The sequence below is a fragment of the Callithrix jacchus genome, chromosome 10, assembly GCF_049354715.1.
Source record: "Callithrix jacchus isolate 240 chromosome 10, calJac240_pri, whole genome shotgun sequence".
Taxonomy (NCBI): Eukaryota; Metazoa; Chordata; class Mammalia; order Primates; family Cebidae; genus Callithrix; species Callithrix jacchus.
The window spans coordinates 120,644,866-120,664,586 of NC_133511.1; the positions used below are offsets into that span (position 1 = coordinate 120,644,866).

Sequence of the window (19,721 nt, forward strand, 5' to 3'; positions counted from 1 at the left end):
CAGTAGGAGCCCTGTTCCTGCAACTAGACAATCCCATCTGGGGTGATGGGTGACAGTGACAGATCATCAGGCATTAGATTCTCATAAGGAGTGATATGGTTTGGCTCTGTATCCCCACCCAAATCTCATGTCGAACTTTAATCCCCATAGTGTTGGAGAGGGGACTTTCGTGGGAAGTGACTGAATCATGGGAGCAGATTTCCCCCATGTTGTTCTCAGGATGAGTGAGTTCTCACAAGATCTGATGGTTTAAAAGTGTGGCACTCCCCCGCCTCCTGCCACTATAGAAGACCTGCCTTGCTTCCCCTTCACCTTCCGCCATGATGGTGAGTTTCCTGATGCCTCCCCAGCCATGCAGAACTGTGAGTCAATGAAACCTCTTTTCTTTATAAATCACCCAGTCTCAAGTAGTTCTTTATAGCAGTGTGAAAACAGACTAATACAAGGAGTGCGCAACCTAGATCCCTGGTGTGTGCAGTTCACAACAGGGTTTGTGCTCCTATGAGAATCTAATGCTGCTGATGATCTGACAGCAGGTGGAGCTCAGGTGGTAATGAGAGCGACGGGGAGCGGCTGTAAATACAGATGAAGTTTCACTCACTTGCCCACCACTCACCTCCTGCTGTGCAGCCCAGTTCCTAACCAGTACCAGTCCATGGCCTCGACGTTGGGGATCCCTACTCTAAAGAACCCCCAGGGTTCCAGGCCGGGCTCAGTGGCTCATGCCTGTAATCCTAGCCCTTTGGGAGTCCAAGGCAGGCAGATTGCCTGAGCTCAGAATTTCAAGACCAGCATAGGCGCAGTGAAACGCTGCCTCTACTAAAATACAAAAAATTAACCAGGTGTGGCAGCATGCACCTGTAATCCCAGCTACTCAGGAGTGTGAGACAGGAGAATCACTTGAACCTGAGAGGCAGAGGTTGCAGTGAGCCCAGATCGCACCACTGCATTCCAGCAGATGGCTGGAGCTACAGAGCAAGGCTCTGTCTCAAAAAAAAAAAGAAGAAGAAGAAGAACCTCTGGAGGTTCCAAGGAGCAGACCTTGAACACACTGCCCCACACCAAACTGCCCCACATCAAGCTTCTTATAACACTCAGAGACAACTGCCAGTCGAGAAGCAAGAAGAATGTTGGGGTCACCTGTTACCCACAGTTCCCCATCCCCTCTCTTCCCAGCCCCTGGGGCCCAGCACAGTGGAGGTCCTGTGTACACTTACTTGGAGGAGCCAGGTGGACCACATATCCATCGCCAACATAGATGGCCCAGTGTCTGTAGAAAGGGCGAAATATCTCAATCAGGTCTCCAGGCTTAGGCTCTGGCTACAAAACCAAGAAAAGGGCTGTTAGAGGCAGCATGAGATCGTGGAACCAGAGCAGGGCTCAGTTAGGAAGATGCAGCTGAGTGGTGCCCAGCTATGAGCTCAACAGAACACATCCTGAGCCCTGCCCTGCCAGGTCCAATGCCAGTCCAACTTCACAAGCTTGTGACCCAGACTTGCAGGCACCACGGGCCTGCCTTCTGTCAATACAAACTGCCAAGTGCAAATCTAAAAGGTTTCCTCATGAGCTGAAGCCTCCGCCTTATTATTTCTAGGAATATTCTTTCTTGAACTCTTACTCTGAGCCAAGCACTCCACTCCGTGTTTTACAAGACGGCTCAATAAATCCACACAAGCATCCAGCAATGAACCCCATTTTATGGATGAGGAAATCAAGGCCTAGAAATGGAAAAGGATTTGTGCAAAGACATAGCTCATGAGTGACCTGGCCAGGACTGAACACCCCGCGGGCTGATTCCCAGCCCACTTTGACCATCAACTGTTATGGAAACACAACCAGTTATGTGACTAGAGCTGCCCATCTGGGGTCCAGGCGAGAGGCTGCAGGATCTGGAGGGCATCCCACAGACACTCCCCACCCTGGCCTGGGCCTGATGGAGAATTGATATCAGTCCCCAGCAGTAATGCCCCCCGGCAGCTCAGCCTGATACTGAGGTGTGTGAGTGCACATTGAGTGTGTGTATGAGGATGGATGCAGCAGTGTGAGACTATGTGTGAGTGTGAGTATGTGCGTGGGAGGGAGTGTGTGTGTGAGAAGGGGAAGGTAGGGAGGGCACAGTAAATGTTCTCACCCTGTTAGGGGAGCATGGGGCAGAGTTTGAGAAAACTTCAGAGAAGTTCAAGATCATGTCCATTCAACATTGTCCAGGTCCCAGCATCAGACCTTGCACTAAGTGCTGGGGGAGGGGGAGTTCTGACTCTCACCAGAATCAGGGGTAACAACCTTCTCTGGTCCAGGCCAACTTTAAACACCATTAATGAGCAAAGAAATCAAGTTTTTAGAACACCTAGAGATGCAGCCCATCAGAGGGTGTTCTGGCCCCTTCATCTTTGGCTGGAGTCTTCAGCTACAGTTAGGGCTGAACTGCCCTCAGAACAGTGAAGATATGGGGTGGGGGTGCTGGCTTGCTTGCACCTGGGGGCAGATCCGTAGGGGTTCACCCACATCTCACCACCAAGCTTGGTGGGCCTACCAGAGAGATTCCATCAAGGATGAGGGATGAGGGGACTCATCGTTGGATAACCTCTCCTGGGCACAAATGATGGGCAGTGGGTAATGGCCAATCACAACTCTACAAAGCCTGTGAAGGAGGGTCAAGGGCCAATTCGCTTATTATTTCACAAAAACATGAAAACTACAAACAGGTAGCACATGTGGCAGGGAATTTTACAGATAAATCATGCTCTTTTGTTGCAGTAAATATATCTTCCAAAATAGAGGGCACCCAGTTCTTACTAAGAACCTGTTCAGAACAATGGGCAATGATCATGATTTACGAATCCCATTGTTTTCCAAGAAAAAAGGAGTATTCATCGTTTGGGGGATTCAAGAATCCCAAAAAGGAATATAAACAGGGATCTCCTCAAACAGACAAGGACATAAAGACTGGGCAGGTACCCAGCCCTGAGGGAGGCTGCAGGTTGGAAAAGGAGGTGGTGTGGACATCAGTAAGACCACATTGAGTAATAAGCAGCCGGCAATGTGCAGAGCCAAGGAGCTCACCTGCTCCACATAAATACCAATGACAGGAGCCCTCGCATAGAACATGCCGCTTTTTTTTTTTTTCTTTTTGAGACAGGATCTCACGCTGTTGCCCAGGCTGGAGTGCAGTGGCACCATCATGGCTCACTGCAGCCTCGACTTCCCCAGGCTCAGGTCATCCTCCCACCTCTGCCTCCCGAATAGTTAGGACCACAGCTGTGCACCACCATGCCTGGCTAATTTTTACATATTTTTAATAGAGACAGGATTTTGCCATGTTGCCCAGGCTGGTCTCAAACTCCTGGGCTCAAGGGATCCTCCCACCTCAGTCTCCCAAAGTACTGGGATTACAGACATGCACCATCACACCCGGCCCCATGCTGCATTAATTCAGAACTTATTACAATGACGAAAAATAATTTACAATATTACAATAGTTCAGGCAGAAAAAGTATTCTGTTATCTACCAAAAAAAGAGTGAAAAAGTCATACCCAAAAAGCCACATGCTGTATGTTCCATCTACATGTCACTTCAGAACAGGCATAACCAGAGCACAGAAAATTGATCCAGGATTGTCACAGGGGTTGAGGAGAGGGACTGACTACCAAGAGGCATGAGGGAATTTCAGGGGTAAACTTCCTTTTATTTATTTATTTATTTATTTTGTAGAAACAGAGTCTCTCTCTGTCACCCAGGCTGGACTGCAGTGGCGCGATTTTGGCTCACTGCAACCTCCACCTTCCAGGTTCTAGCAATTCTCCTGCCTTAGCCCCTTGAGTAGCTGGGACTACAGGTGCATGCCACTACACCCCGGCTAATTTTTTGTATTTCAGTAGAGAGAGGGTTTCACCGTGTTGCCCAGGCTGGTCTTGAACTCCTGAGCTCAGGCAGTCCACCCACCTTGGCCTCCCAAAGTGCTAGGATTACAGGTGTGAGCCACCACACCCAGCCCCTTTACTCATCTACATCTTGTTTGTGGCAACGGTTCTGCAATTACATGTGTTCATTCTGACTCACAGACGTAAACGCTAAAAGGGTAAATTATAACAATTTTTTTAAGGAATCTAAATTTTAAAAATAAATAAAAATTAAACCAAATTTTAAAATTTATTTACAGTTTGGAAGGAAAAAAGCTGTAATTTTTTTTTTTTTTTTGACACTCAGCCAAATTGCCTATTCTTTGTAAGGGCAAGAGATACATATTTCCAGGTCGGGCGCGGTGGCTCACACCTGCAATCCCAGCACTTTGGGAGGCCAAGGCGGGCAGATCACCTGAGGTTGGGAGTTTGAGACCAGCCTGACCAACATGGGGAAAGCCTCTCTCTAGTAAAAACACAAAATTAGTCAAGCGTGGTGGCAGGTGCCTCAAATCTCAGCCACTCAGAAGGTTGAGGCTGGAGGATCACTTGAACCGACAGGCAGAGGTTGCCATGAGCCAAGATCACACCATTGCACTCCAGCCTGGGCAACGAGAGTGAAACTCCATCTCAAAACAGAGAGAGAGAGATACATATTCCCAAGCACAACACATAATTATGCTCAGGCTCAATACATATTCCACTCAAGAAAACTTCATTTTGAAAATGAAGTAAAAGACAGTTGGCCACCCATGGAGAAATACACACTAGTGAGGAGCAAGGACTCGATGTTCACATGGCAACTTGGATAGCTCTAAAAGACACTGCTGAGTGGAAAAATGGGGATGAGCTCTGACACACCACCACTTATATAATTAAAAGATACCCAGCCAGGCTCAGTGGCTCATGCCTGTAATCCCAGCACTTTGGGAGGCCGAGGCGGGTGGATCACCTGAGATCAGGAGTTCAAAACCAGCCTGGCCAACATGGTGAAACCCCGCCCCTACTAAAAATTCAAAAATTAGCTGGGCGTGGTGACGGCCCTTGTAATTCCAGCTCAAGAAGCTGAGGCTGGAGAATTGCTTGAACCCAGGAAGTGGAGGTTGCAGTGAGCGGAGATCGCACCATTGCACTCTAGCCTGGGTGATAAGAGTGATAGCCTCTGTCTCAAACAAAAGAAAAAACTCTGTCTCAAAAAAAAGAAAAAAAAGGGAGGGCACAGTGGCTCACTCCTGTAATCCCAGCACTTTGGGAGGCCAAGGCAGGCAGATCACTTGAAGTCAAAAGTTTGAGACCAGCCTGGCCAATATTGTGAAATCCCCCACCACCGTCTCTACTAAAAATACAAAACTTAGCAGGGCATGGTGGTGCACACCTGTAATCCCAGCTACTTGGGAGGCTGAGGCAGGAGAATCACTTGAACCCAGAAGGCGGAGGTTGCAGTGAGCTGAGATCACCCCACTACCCTCCAGCCTGAGTGACAGAGTACGATTCTGTCTCCAAAAAAAAGAATGATTAAAGGGAACTAACAAATACACAAACACACAAGAGAGGGGGGTCTTGTAGGGACCCCCTACCAGGGTGCTATGAACCGAAGATATAAATAATTCACCTCTACCGCTAAGATCCACCTAGAAAAACAAATACTTACCATTTTACACATCACCCATCTCAGTTGAATCAAAACTAAGAATGCAAAAACTCATGTTCTAAATTTAGAAGTATAAAAACTGCAGTTCATGGGCCAAATTTGGACCTCTGCCTGTTTCCATCTGGCCTGACTGCAAGCTAAGAATGGTTTGTACCTTTTTTTAAGATGCGTAGGGGAAAAGTCAAAGGAGAAATCGTATTTTGTGACATATAAAAATTATATGAAATTCAAATTTCAGTGTCCATAATGCTTGAGCGGAACACCGCCAGGCCCATACATTTATACTGCGTCTGTCCTGATTCCTCTCTACAACAGCAGGGTTGAGTAGCTGTGACAGAGACCATATCGCCTGCAAGATCTAAAATGTTTACTATCACGGCCACATGCAATGGCTCATACCTGTAATCCCAGCACCTTGGGAGGCCAAGGCAGGTGGGTCACTTGAGGTCAGGAGTTCGAGACCAGCCTGGCCAACTTGGTGAAACCTTGTCTCTGTTAAAAAATATAAAAATTATCCAGGTGTGGTGGCACGCTCCTGTAGTCCCAGCTACTCGGGAGACTGAGTCAGGCATGAGAATCTCTTGAATCCAGAGGCAGAGGTTGCAGTGAGCCGAGATCATGCCACTGCACTCCAGCCTGGACGCCAGAGCAAGACTCAATCTCAAAAAAATAAATAAATAAATAAATAAAAGAATAAAATGTTTACTATCTGCCCCTTTACAGAAAAAGTTTGCTGACCCCTATTGTAAAAGAGCCTACAGTGATTCCAGGAATGTCACTGCACTGCCTCGTCAGGCCGTTTTCTTCTCCAGGAACAAAATCAGGGCCAGCAGAGTGCCTGGGAAGGGAACTGCCTCCTCCATGGCAAAGTTCAGGGGACCCGCAGCCCACACAGTGACCAAGGCTCTCCCACACAGCTCCCACAACAATAGTGGCACGGCTGAGACTGCACCCACGGGATTTCAGAACAAAAAGCCTTTATCTCTCCATAAAAGCAGCGTTACAAAAAGCTGCATAGCAACCATTTCCCTTAGCAAGCAAACTAGGAGCAATTTCTGGTCTCCGAAATTCATATTTACAAAAAAACAACCTGGGGCTGAGTGTGGTAGCTCACATCTGTAATCCCAGCACTTTAAGAGGCTGAGGCGGGCGGATCACCTGAGGTCGGAAGTTCAAGACCAGCCTGACCAACATGGAGAAACCCTGTCTCTACTAAAAATACAAAAAATTAGCCAGGCATGGCGGCACATGCCCCAGCTACTCAGGAGGCTGAGACAGGAGAATCGCTTGAACCTGGAAGGTGGAGGTTGCAGTGAGCCAAGATCATGCCATTGCACTCCCGCCTAGGCAGCAAGAGCAAAAAACTCCGTCTCAAAAAAAAAAAACCTGGATGCTGGGCTTAATACCTAGGTAATAGGGTTGATCTGTGTAGCAAACCACTAAGGCACATGTTTACCTATGTAACAAACCTGCACATCTTGTAGTTCCACACTCTGGAACTTAAAACTTGAAGAAAAAGAAAAGAAAAGAAAAAAAAAACCCAAACAACTATCGATAAAAGGACTAGTTAAGTGAATTATCCTATAACCACACACACACACACAGGCATTAGAGAGAGCAAGGTGAATTTACATGAGCAGACATGAAAATAATAATTGAGAAAAGCAATTGAAAGACATTATTATTCCATTGTTGCTTAAAATATCTTTAGGCCAGGCATGGTGGCTCATACCTGTAATCCCAGCACTTTGGGAGGCCGAGGTGGGTGGATCACTTGAGGTCAAGAGTTCAAGACCAGCCTGACCAACATAGCAAAACCCAGTGTCTACTCAAAATACATGCATAGCTAGGGCTATGCATGGTTTGGGGGATAATTTTTGCTTCCTTCTATTTTTCTACGTATTCCAGGTCTTCTGCCATGAGTATCTTTAAGTTTACAGCATGCTTCTGAACATTTTATTGTGAACAATTTTCAAACATTCAAAGTTGAGGCCAGGCACAGTGGCCTGTAATCCCAGTACTTTATAAGGCCCAAGGTGGGTGGACCACCTGAGGTCAGGAGTTCAAGATGAGTCTGGCCAGTTTGGTGAAACCCCATCTCTGCTAAAAATACAAAAGAAAATTGGCCAGGCATGGTGGCAGGCACCTGTAATCCCAGCTACTTGGGAGGCTGAAGCAGGAGAATCACTTAAACTGGGAGACTGAGGTTGCAGTGAGCCCAGATCACACCACTGCACTCCAGCCTGGGCAACAAGAGCAAGACTGTCTCAAAAAACAAAAAAGGGGATTCCACCAAGATGGCTGAATAGGAACAGCTCCAGAGCGCAGTTCCTATCAAGAGAGACACAGAAGGCAAGTGACCTCCACATTTCCAACTGAGGTAGCACATTCATTTCAATGGGACTGGTTGGACAGTGGGTGTAGCCCAAGGAGGGCAAACCAAGGCAGGCAGGGCACTGCCTCACCCCAGAAGTGCAATGGCCGGAGGATCAGGGACTTTCCCCACCCCCAGCCCTGCACTCCAGTTCAGATACTGTGCTTCTCCCATGGCCTCCGCAACCCACAGACCAGGAGATCCCCACCAGTGCCAGAGTTACCAGCACACATCTGAGCCAGTGCCTCAGGCTGTCGGCACAGCTCTGGGTGGGCATTTTTTCTTTTTATTTTTTTTCTTTTTTTTTTTGAGACGGAGTTTCGCTCTTATTACTTAGGCTGGAGTGCAATGGCGTGATCTCAGCTCACCGCAACCTCTGCCTCCTGGGTCCAGGCAATTCTCCTGCCTCAGCCTCCTGAGTAGCTGGGATTACAGGCATGCGCCACCATGCCCAGCTAATTTTTTTTTGTATTTTTAGTAGAGATGGGGTTTCACCATGTTTTAACCAGGATGGTCTCGATCTCTTGACCTCGTGATCCACCCGCCTCAGCCTCCCACAGTGCTGAGATTACAGGCATGAGCCACCGCACCCTGGGCGGACATTTTTGACTAGCACCAAGAGCACCTTCAGGACAGAGCTACCTGCTCCCCAGAAAAAGGGGTCTGAAAGCAGGGAGACAGGTGATATGGCAAACTGAAGCCCTCTCACTTTAGAGTTTTGCAGCCAGCACACCAGTTTGAGCTCAACCCGGGACAATTGAGCTTGGTCAGGGGAAGGGCATCTGCCATTACTGAGGCAAGTCTAAACCTACCAGTGTAAACAAAATCCAGAGGAAGCTTACACAGCAGCTGGACTGAGCCTGTGATAGCCCAACAGTGCCTCTACAGGCAGACAAGGAACAGACTGCCTCCTCAAGCGGCTCCCTGACCCCTGTATAACCAAAAAGACACCTCATGCAAGACAGCCGTGGCTGACACCTGGTGGGTACCCTTCTGGGACAAAGCTACCAGTGGAAAGATCAGGCAGCAATCCTTGCTGTTCTGCAACCCTCACGGGAGATTCCCAGGCAAGCAAGGACTGAAGTGGACCTCCAAGAGTCCTACAGCAGAGGGATCTGTTAGAAGGAAAACTAAAAAACAAAAGAAATAGCTTCAACATCAACAGAAAGGAGGTCCACTCAGAGACCCCACTGGAAATCACCAACTTCAAAGATCAAAGGTAGATAAATCCACAAAGATGGGAAGAAACCAGTGCAAAAAGGATGAAACCATCAAAGACAAGAACGCCTCGCCCCCACCAAGGGAACACAGTTCCTCACCAGCAAGGGAACAAAGCAGGATGCAGAATGAGTTTGACAAACTGACAGAAGCAGGCTTCAGAAGGGTAATAACCAACTTCTCTGAGCTAAAGGAACATGTTCTAACCCAATGCAAAGAAACTAAAAATCTTGAAAAAAGGTTAGATGAAATGCTAACTAGAATAACCAGCCTAAAGAAGAACACAAACAACTTGATGGAGCTGGAAAACACAGCACAAGAACTTTGCGAAGCAAACACAAGTTTCAATAGCTGAATCAATCAAGCAGAAGAAAGGATATCAGAGATTGAAGATCAACTCAATGAAATAAAATGAGAAGGCAAGATTAGAGAAAAAAGAGTGAAAAGAAATGAACAAAGCCTCCAAGAAATATGGGATTATGTGAAAACACATCATCTATGCTTGATTGGTGTACCTGAATGTGACGGAGAGAATGAATCCAAGCTGGAAAACACTCTTCAGGATATTATCCAGGAGAACTTCCCAATCTAGCAAGACAGGCCAACATTCAAATCTAGGAAATACAGAGAATACCACATAGATATTCCTCAAGAAGAGCAACCCCAAGGCATATAATCATCAGATTCACCAGGGTTGAAATGAAGGAAAAAATGCTAAGTGTAGCCAGAGAGAAAGGTCGGGTCACCCAGAAAGGGAAGCCCATCAGACTTACAGTGGATCTCTTAGCAGAAACCCTACAAGCCAGAATAGAGTGGCACCATTATTCAACATCCTTAAAGAAAAAAACTTTCAACCCAGAATTTCATATCCAGCCAAACTAAGCTTCATAAGCAAAGGAGAAATAAAATCCTTTACAGGCAAGCAATTGCTGAGAGATTTCATCATCACCAGGCCTGCCATACAAGAGCTTCTGAAGGAAGCATTAAACATGGAAAGGAACAACCAGTACCAGCCACTGCAAAAACATACAATGGTAAAAACCAATGATGCAATGAGGAAACTGTGTCAACTTAATTAGAGAAATTAGATAAGAGAAAAAAAGAGTGGACTGAGTCTGTGACAGTCAAATGAGCAAAACAACCAGCCAGTAACAAAATGGCAGGATCAAATTCACATATAACAATATTAACATTAAATGTAAATGGACTAAATGCCCCAGTCAAAAGACACAGACTGGCAAACTGGATAAAAAGTCAAGACCCACCAGTGTGCTATAGTCAGGAGACACATTTCATGTGCAAAGACACACATAGATTCAAAATAAAGGATGGAAGAAGAATCACCAAGCAAATGAAGAGCAAAAAAAGGCAGGGGCTGCAAGCCTAGTCTCTGATAAAACAGACTTTAAACCAACAAAGATCAAAAGAGACAAAGAAGGGCATTACATAATGGTAAAAGGATCAATGCAACAAGAGGAGCTAACTATTCTAAATATATATGCACCCAATACAGGAGCACCCAGATACCTAAAGCAAGTTCTTAATGACCTATAAAGAGACTTAGACTCCCAAACAATAATAGTGGGAGACTTTAACACTCCACTGTCAACATTAGACAGATCAACCAGACAGAAAATTAACAAGGATATCCAGGGCTTGAATGCAGATCTGGACCAAGTGAACCTAATAGACATCTACAGAACTCTCCACCCCAAATCTACAGAATATACATTCTTCTCAGCACCACATTGTACTTATTCTAAAATTGACCACATAATTGGAAGTAAATCACTCCTCAGCAAATGCAAAAGAACAGAAATCATAACAGTCTCAGACCACAGTGCAACCAAATTAGAACTCAAGATTAAGAAACTCACCCAAAACCACACAACATGGAAACTGAACAATTTGCTCCTCAATGGCAACTGGAAAAGCAATGAAATGAAAGCAGAAATACAGATGTTCTTCAAAACCAAGGAGAACGAAGACACAGCATACCAGAATCTCTGGGACACATTTAAAGCAGTGTCTAGAGGGAAATTTATAGCAATAAATGCCCACATCAGGAGCAAGGAAAGGTCTAAAGTCGACACCCTATCATCAAAATTGAAAGAGCTAGAGGAGCAAGATCAAACAAATTCAAAAGCTAGCAGAAGACAAAAAATAAGGAAGATCAGAGCAGAACTGAAGGAGATAGAGACACAAAAAACCCTTCAAAAAATCAATAAATCCAGGAGCTGGTTTTTTGAAGAGATCAACAAAATAGACCGCTAACCAGGCTAATAAAAAAGAAAAGAGAGAAGAATCGAATAGATGCAATAAAAAATGATAAAGGGGATATCACCACCGATTCCACAGAAATACAAACTACCATCAGATTACTACAAACAACTCTATGCACATAACTCAGTAAACCTGAAAGAAATGGATAAATTCCTGGACACGTACAGGACTAAACCAGGAAGAAACTGAATCCCCGAGTGGACCAATAACAAGGTCTGAAGTTGAGGCAGCAATTAATAGCCTAGCAACCAAAAAAGTCCAGGACCAGATGGGTTCTTGGTCAGAGGAGCTGGTACCATTCCTTCTGAAACTATTACAAACAGTACAAAAAGAGGGAATCCTCCCTAACTCATTTTATGAGACCAACATCATCCTGATACCAAAACCTGGCAGAGACACAACTGAAATACAAAACTTCAGGTCAATATCTATGATGAACATCGATGCAAAAATCTTTGATAAAATACTGACAAACTGAATGCAACACCACATCAAAAAGCTTATTCATCAAGTAGGCTTCATCCCAGGGATGCAAGGCTGGTTCTACATACACAAATCTATAAACATAATCCATCACATAAACAGAACCAAAGATAAAAACCACATGATCATCTCAATGGATGCAGAGGCCTTTGACAAAATTCAACAGCCCTTTATGCTAAAAATTCTCAATAAACTAGGTGTCAATGGAATGTATCTCAAAAAAATAAAAGCTATTTATGAGAAACCCACAGCCAATATCATAATGAACAAGCAAAAACTGGAAGCATTCCCTTTGAAAACTGGCACTAGACAAGGATGCCCTCTCTCACCATTCCTATTCAATATAGTATTGGAAGTTCTAGCCAGAGCAATCAGGCAAGAAAAAGAAATAAAGGGTATTCAAATAGGAAAGGAGGAAGTCAAACTGTCTCTATTTGCAGATGACATGATTGTATATTTAGAAGACCCCATCCTCTCAGCCCAAAATCTACTTAAGCTGATAAGCAACTTCAGCAGAGTCTCAGAATACAAAATCAATGTGCAGAAATCACAAGCATTTCTATACACCAATAACAGACAAACAGAGAGCCAAATTATGAGGGAACTCCCATTCACAATGCTACAAGAGAATAAATTATCTAGGAATACAATTAACAAAGGATATGAAGGACCTCTTCAAGGAGAACCACAAACCACTGCTCAAGGAAATAAGAGAGGACACAAACAGATGGAAAAACATTCTATGCTCCTGGTTAGGAATAATCAATATCATAAAAATGGCCATACTTCCCAAAGCAATTTATAGATTCAACACTATCCCCATCAAGCTATTATTGACCTTCTTCATAGAACTGGAAAAAGCCACTTTAAACTTCATATAAAACCAAAATAGAGCCTGCATAGCCAAGACAATCCTAAGCAAAAAGAACAAAGCTGGCGGCATCACACTACCTGACTTCAAACTATACTACAAGGCTGCAATAATCAAAACAGCATGGAACTGGTACCAAAACACAGATATAGACCAATGGAAGAGAACAGAGGCCTCAGAAGTAACACCACACATCTACAGCCACTGATCTTTGACAACCCTAACAAAAACAAGCAATGGGGAAAGGATTCCCTGTTTAATAAATGGTGTTGGGAAAACTGGCTAGCCATGTGCAGAAAGCTAAAACTGGACCCCTTCCTTAAAACTTACATCAAAATTAACTCCAGATGGATTAAATATTTTAAACATAAGACCTGACGCCATAAAAACCCTAGAAGAAAAACTAGGCAATACCATTCAGGACATAGGCATAGGCAAGGACTTCATTACTAAAACACCAAAAGCAGTGGCAACAAAAGCCAAAATAGACAAATGGGATCTAATTAAACTTAAGAGTTTCTGCACAGCAAAAGAAACAATCATCACAGTGAACTGGCAACCAACAGAATGGGAAAAAATGTTTGCAATCTACCCATCTGACAAAGGGCTAATATCCAGAATCTACAAAGAACTAAAGCAGATTTACAAGAAAAAAAAAATTCAAAAGTGAGCGAAAGATATGAACAGACACTTTTCAGAAGAAGACACTTATGAGGCCAACAAACATATGAAAAAGTGCTCATCATCACGGGTCATTAGAGAAATGCAATCAAAACCACATGGAGATACCATCTCACACCAGTTAGAATGGTGATCATTAAAAAATCTAGAGACAACAGATGCTGGAGAGGATGTGGAGAAACCAGAACACTTTTACACTGTTAGTTCAAGTGTAAATTAGTTCAACCATTATGGAAGACAGTGTGGCAATTCCTCAAGGATCTAGAAATAGAAATTCCATTTGACCCAGCAATCCCATTACTGGGTATACACCCAAAGGATTATTAATCATTCTGTTATAAAGACACATGCACAGGTATGTTCATTGTGGCACTGTTTACAATAGCAAAGACTTTGAACCAACCCAAATGCCCATTAATAATAGACTGGACAAAGAAAATGTGGCACATATACAAAATGGAATACTATGCAGCCATAAAAAAAAATGAGTTCATGTCCTTTGTAGGGACATGGATGAAGCTAGAAACCATCATTCTCAGCAAACTGACACAAGAACAGAAAACCAAACACCACATATTCTCACTTACAGGTGGGTGTTGAACAATGAGAATATGTGGGCACAGGGAGGGAAACATCACATACTAGGATCTGTTGGGGGTGAGGAGCTAGGGGAAGGACTGCGGGGGGTGGGGAGGGATAACATTGGGAGAAATGCCTGATGTAGGGAACAGGGGGATGGAGACAGCAGACCACCATGGCATGCATGACCACCTATGCAACAATCCTGCAAGATCTGCACATGTACCCCAGAACTTAAAAATACAATTAAAAAAAAAACAGGTTGAAGGAAGTCTTTTAATGAACATCTGTATACCTGCCACACAGATTGTGTGATTATGTGACTGTATTTGCATCATCACAAAAAATGAATAGCATGTCCATCTATTCATTCCCTCTGTACAGTATCTGTTTTTTTTTTTAAATTTAAGAACTAACACACTGAGGGAGTCCCAGGCAATGTCAGGGCAGTGACAACACAGCCACCTCTTGATGTGTGCTCAAATTCACAGGGTTCCTGAATCCAAGCCTGCAGCCTTGGTCGGCAGCTGTGGCTCTCCTACCTGAGCCTGCACGAATTACAGGAGAGGCAGTTGCTGACACGCAGGGTCACCATAGCTTTTTGGCAGCTCCCCTCCTCCACCCCCGAGAGCGCGGTTTAAGCGGCCATTGACACTCCTGGAGTATTCCTTCACCTTGGGAGGATGCCCACCTTTGCCTTGGAGGGCAAGAAACCCATTCACTGGCTGAGCTGTGCGCCAGGCACCAACCCTAGGCACTTGAGCTGTCTGTGACCAGAGCGTGGAGCTTTTGTTCAGTAGCAGGAGACAAAAGATTTTTTTTTAAATACCTTAGTAGGCCGGCGCGGTGGCTCACGCCTGTAATCCCAGCACTTTGGGAGGCTGAGGCGGGGGGATCACCCGAGGTCAGGAGTTTGAGACCAGCCTAGCCAACATGGCAAAACCCCGCCTCTACTAAAAAAATAAAATTAAATTAAAATAAACTAGCCGGGCATGGTGGTACGTGCCTGTAGTCCCAGCTACTCAGGAGGCCGATGCAGAAGAATCACTTGAACCCCAGAGGTGGAGGTTGCAGTGAGCCGAGATCGCGCCACTGCACTCCAGCCTGGGTAACAGAGTAAGACTCCATCTCAAAAAAAACACCTTAGTAAATAAGTACATCATCTAGAATATGAGAAGAGATCCCAAACAAACAGAAAGGGGAAAAAAAAAAAAAAGCAGAGCGCTGGTGGGGTGGGGGCAGGGGACGCCATAGGAAATAAAGGGTCGGGAAGACTCGCGGAGCGGCGAGCGTCAGGCGGCCCGGCTTGGAGGCGGCTGAGGATGGGCCCTGCAGATGGCTAACACCTCCGGCAGGGGGAGCAGCCGAACAAAGGCCCCAGTGGGGCGCGCGTCGGAGCAACAGCAAGGAAACTGGCAGGATGGAGTCGAGGGTGAGGGGAGGGCAGGAATGGAACTGAGGGCAGCGGGGCGGGCAGCAACGCAGGATCTGGCAGCGCTACGCCTTTGCCTCTGACTGTCACTGGCAGGGGCCACTGCCAAGTTTAGAACACAGGAGACTCAAGATACAACTTGGGTTTTAATAAGGTCTCTCCGGCAGCTACACTGAGAAGAGATGAGCGGTAGGGTGCAAGGGGGAGGCAGAGGATCACCTGCCTAGGGCAGCTAGGAGGCAACTGTGGGGAAGCAGGGACTGGGGCAATGGGTGGTAATGGATGCTAGATCTCCTTTTAAGCTGCCCACAGACTGTGCTGGCGGAATGAGGTGGGATGTGAAGGAAGGAGGAGTCAGATGACCCCACAGGGTCTGGACAGAGCAACTGGGAGGCTGGGATGGGGCTGTTTAGAGACAGAGTAGGCTGGGGGAGAACCGGGCACTCATGCTGGGCAGCGGGTATCCCAACGAGAGGCAGGGACACAGCGCACACATCAGTATGGAGCTCGGCATCACAGTTTAGAATGAAAATCACCTGTGATCCTTATGAGCTCGGCTCCTACTGAGAGCTGGAGGTGAAAGCCTGGCTGAAATATGTTTGAGAGAATGGGGGCATGAGGCTGGAGGATCACTTGAGCCAGGAGTTCAAGGCCAGCCTGGGAAACATATGAGACCCCATCTCTAAAATTTAAAATAATAATAATAATAAAGAGAAAGAGAGAATGGGAGATTAACTGGAGGTAATGTCAAAGAGAGCACCTGAGATTTTTGTCTCAGTCTTGAAAGATGAAGGAAACCTGTACGTGGTAGAGATGTAAGTCCAACCCAGATCAAAGGACATCCAAATACTGCACACAGTACTGCAATTATAGAAGCTGGTGGGGAGGAGGTGGCCTTTAAGGAGGTGTATGGAGATGGGCAAGCAGGGATAGGAAGGAGACGGGAGGAGCGGGCAGGCAGGGCAGGCGGTTCCACTGTGGTGAGTGGGAATCTCAGGGTGCTCTTGGGGTTCGGTCAGAGGCAGGGTCCCTGGCATGGAGCCCACGCCTGGCATTTTTTTTAAAGTTCCCAGGTGATTCTACTGTGCATCCTGGAGTGAGAACACAGAAGGGCTGTCTAAAGGGGAGATGGGGAGGAGAAGAGTGAAAAGTTGGGTGGACATGGACAGTCATGGCTCATTTCACAGGTGAGGAAACTGGAGCTAAGGGAGGTGATGTCACCTGCCCAGGGCAGCCAGATGGGGGCAGCTAGCTTCTTCCTCCCCCTGCAAAGAGAAAGAAGACAGCCTCACCCTACAGCAGACTTTAGCCTTCTCCAGCCAAGGTCCCTCCACATGCACTCATGCAACCCTGCCTCAGTCCAAGACCCCTGGCTCTGGCACTGTGAGGGACCAGGGAAGACAGTGAGGAGGCTTTCAGAATAGTTTTTAACCCAAGGGTTGAAACAAAACAAAAGAATGTTTTTCTTTCACTGGAAGCTAGGCAGGAAGCATTCCAACCCACCTACGCACCATGTGTCTCAGCAGAGTTTGGGGATTTGGGGTTGTTTATTTCAGGACTACAAAAAATACAGAAAATGGGATAAAGAGCATGAGTGCTGTTTTTAAATCCAGATGGATTTAATTTTCAGAAACAGCATAGTGATTACACACCTGGGGCTCTGTGTTCAGATCTGGGCTCTACTGCTTACTACCTATATCGTCTTGGGCAAGTTACTAATTTCTCCTAGCCTCGGTTTCCTCAGCTGTAAAAAGGGGATAGGTACAGGGCCTGATTCGTGGGATTATCATGAGGATCGACTAAGTTAATACCTAAGAACCACTCAGCAAATAGGGCTGGATCCATAGGAGCCATTCAGTAACTGGCAGGTTTTACTGCCACCATTCCCTAGGATGTTGCTGTTATTTTTGATTTGGAAAGGTCACAGACAGCTCTGGGACCAGCTGGAGACACTGTGGAGGTTGTGAAACCCAGAAGGAAACCAATTCTCCATGTGCCCAAAACCACATTCTGTGGTGAGTGTGGAAAGCCGTAACCTCGCCCCCTTCACTTCTGACACCCTGGGGGGAAAGCTTGTGATAAAAGGAAAGGCTGAGGCCCAAGGAGGTGTAAGGAGAGAGGCAAGCAGGGGATGAGCAGGAGACGGGGGAGAGGGCAGGCAGGGCGGGGGCTCCAGTTGGGACTTCCCAGTTGGGAGTGTTGGTGCCAAGGTTTTAGGGAAAGAAAAATAACCCTGAGGAGCTAGGTCTGTGTTTTCTGAGGCTGCATTCCCAGAAACAGGCCCAGCTGAGCCCCTCTGTACTCCACTGCTGTGTGATCTCCAGGGATCACTTCACCTCTCTGAGCTTCTCTGGTAAACAGGGCTAAGCCCCATCTGGCAAGGTTTGTGTAAGGAATAATTGAAATAGCAGAAGTGAAAGCTGTAAAAGCACTTATGCCTACAAGAGGGTTGAGACCCCGTGCCGCAGGCTGGGGGAGGACACAGAGGAGGAGGAGGAGGCCTGGCTGCCCAGATTCCCAGTCTTGGGCACAGAGAGAAGGCTGAGAAGGGATGAACAGCAGCTGGGCTGACACGTTACACTTTCCCTTATTACCACCCTGTGCCCAGTCCTCCTAGCAAGTGGGGGAAAGATAGTGGCAGCTCTGGCAGGCACCAGGCCCAGCCTCAGTAGCCTAAAGATCAGGGGAATCCTGGAAAAAGAAGCAGAATTAATCCACCGTCCCAGGCTTTGACCACATTCTCCTGCAGGGCAAACCTCACCCTCTGGTGAGTCAGAACTGCCCCTCTACTCACCCCACCACTACCACCAAGCACTACTGGGGCTTTTCACCTGGTACCTTGAATCCTTAGAAGAGCCCCAAGTTACCGATCAAGAGAAAACTGAAACTGAGCTCAGAGACGGGAATTAACTTCCCTAAGGCCTCGCAGCTCTCCGAAAAGCAGCACCAGGATTCGGCTGCCAATCTGCCTGAACTTAAAGGTGAGGCTCTTCCCACTGCACCAGGTAATTCACACCAAGGTACTGACGTTCAACAACTGTGCTCCCACGGCCAAACTGGCCTCTGCCTCCCGCACCCCTGGCCTGACATGCCCTTTTTGCTGTTCACCTGGAAGATTCCTACTCATCCCTCGAGATGGGCTCAATGTGTCCACTCCTCAATGTGTCCCCTGAAGCCTCAGCAAAGCAAGCTGCTGCTGTGCCTCCACAGCCAAGCCAGAGCCCTATTATTGGATGCCTGTCATTGTTAAGCCTGACCTGTGGAAAGAAGTGATCAGTTTCCATGCCCAGGCTGCCAGCATTCCAAGGGCCACGATTCCATCTACTTCACCAGCATCCAGCCTGGCACTTACAGTGTCCTCAGCAGAGGTTTATGGCCAGGAGGGATACACGGCTTCCTCTCTGAGCCCCTCTCAGACTGTGGCTGAATAAGGATGAAACCCTGCAAGGCCTGGAGCCCCAGTTGCTATTTAAGAAGGGCCCTCTTCTCCTCTTCTCTTCCCTCCCCTTTGCACCTTAACTAGTTCCACAGAGATCCATCAGAACATCAGGCAAACTTAGATCACAGAGCAGTCCATGAAGGTGTCTAGACTCACAGAACACAGAAGGCTTATCAATTTCCTCAGATCATGGAGCCTCAGTTTCACTTTGCGGTTTCATTTCCTCGGCAGCTGCTCAACAAGCCACAGATCTGAGGATGGGGCAGGTGCAGTGGGGAAGGGAAAGGCTTCACCCACTCATTCTAGCAAATTGGGAACAGAGAGGAGAGAAATAATCACAGCAGGAGGCATCACAAGCTGAACTAAAGGGCTCAGAAAACTGTGGACACAGCCTCTTCCAGCCCCCGGAGAGTCCTGGGAGCTGCTTCAACAACCACTAACATTTGTCAAGCCCCCAAAAAAAGCCCATAGCAGGGAGGCAGGAGCTGTCCTTCCCCACTGTAGACAAACAGGAGCAAGTTTTCTGTAGAGGACAGCTTTGTTCTGGGTTTTTGTTTACGTTTGGGTTTTTCTGCAGGGTCTCGCTCTGTCACCCAGGCTGGAGTGCAGCGGCGCAATCACGGCTCACTGCAGCCTCGACCTCCGGGAGTCAAGTGATCTGCCCACCTTGGCTTCTCAAAGTGCTGGAATTACAGGCATGAGCCACCACATCTGACCCAAAGGGAATTTCAAAACAATAATAAAACCTACCAAAAGTTGGTCTGCCTTTTATTATTACCATGTGCTGGCCATTTTAAACCCTGTCCGTGA

The 19,721-nt window shown here is 46.6% G+C and overlaps 1 protein-coding gene across 1 annotated transcript in view; it reads right to left on the reverse strand.

Moving 5' to 3' along the window:
* The window catches only part of PLAAT3 (phospholipase A and acyltransferase 3), a 52,716-nt gene that overhangs the window by 29,681 nt on the left and 3,314 nt on the right, over window positions 1–19,721 (reverse strand). The window contains exon 3 of the mRNA XM_009008361.5: window positions 1,218–1,320. Coding sequence (XP_009006609.1) covers window positions 1,218–1,320 — 103 coding nt within the window. The remainder of the gene's footprint in view (window positions 1–1,217; window positions 1,321–19,721) is intronic.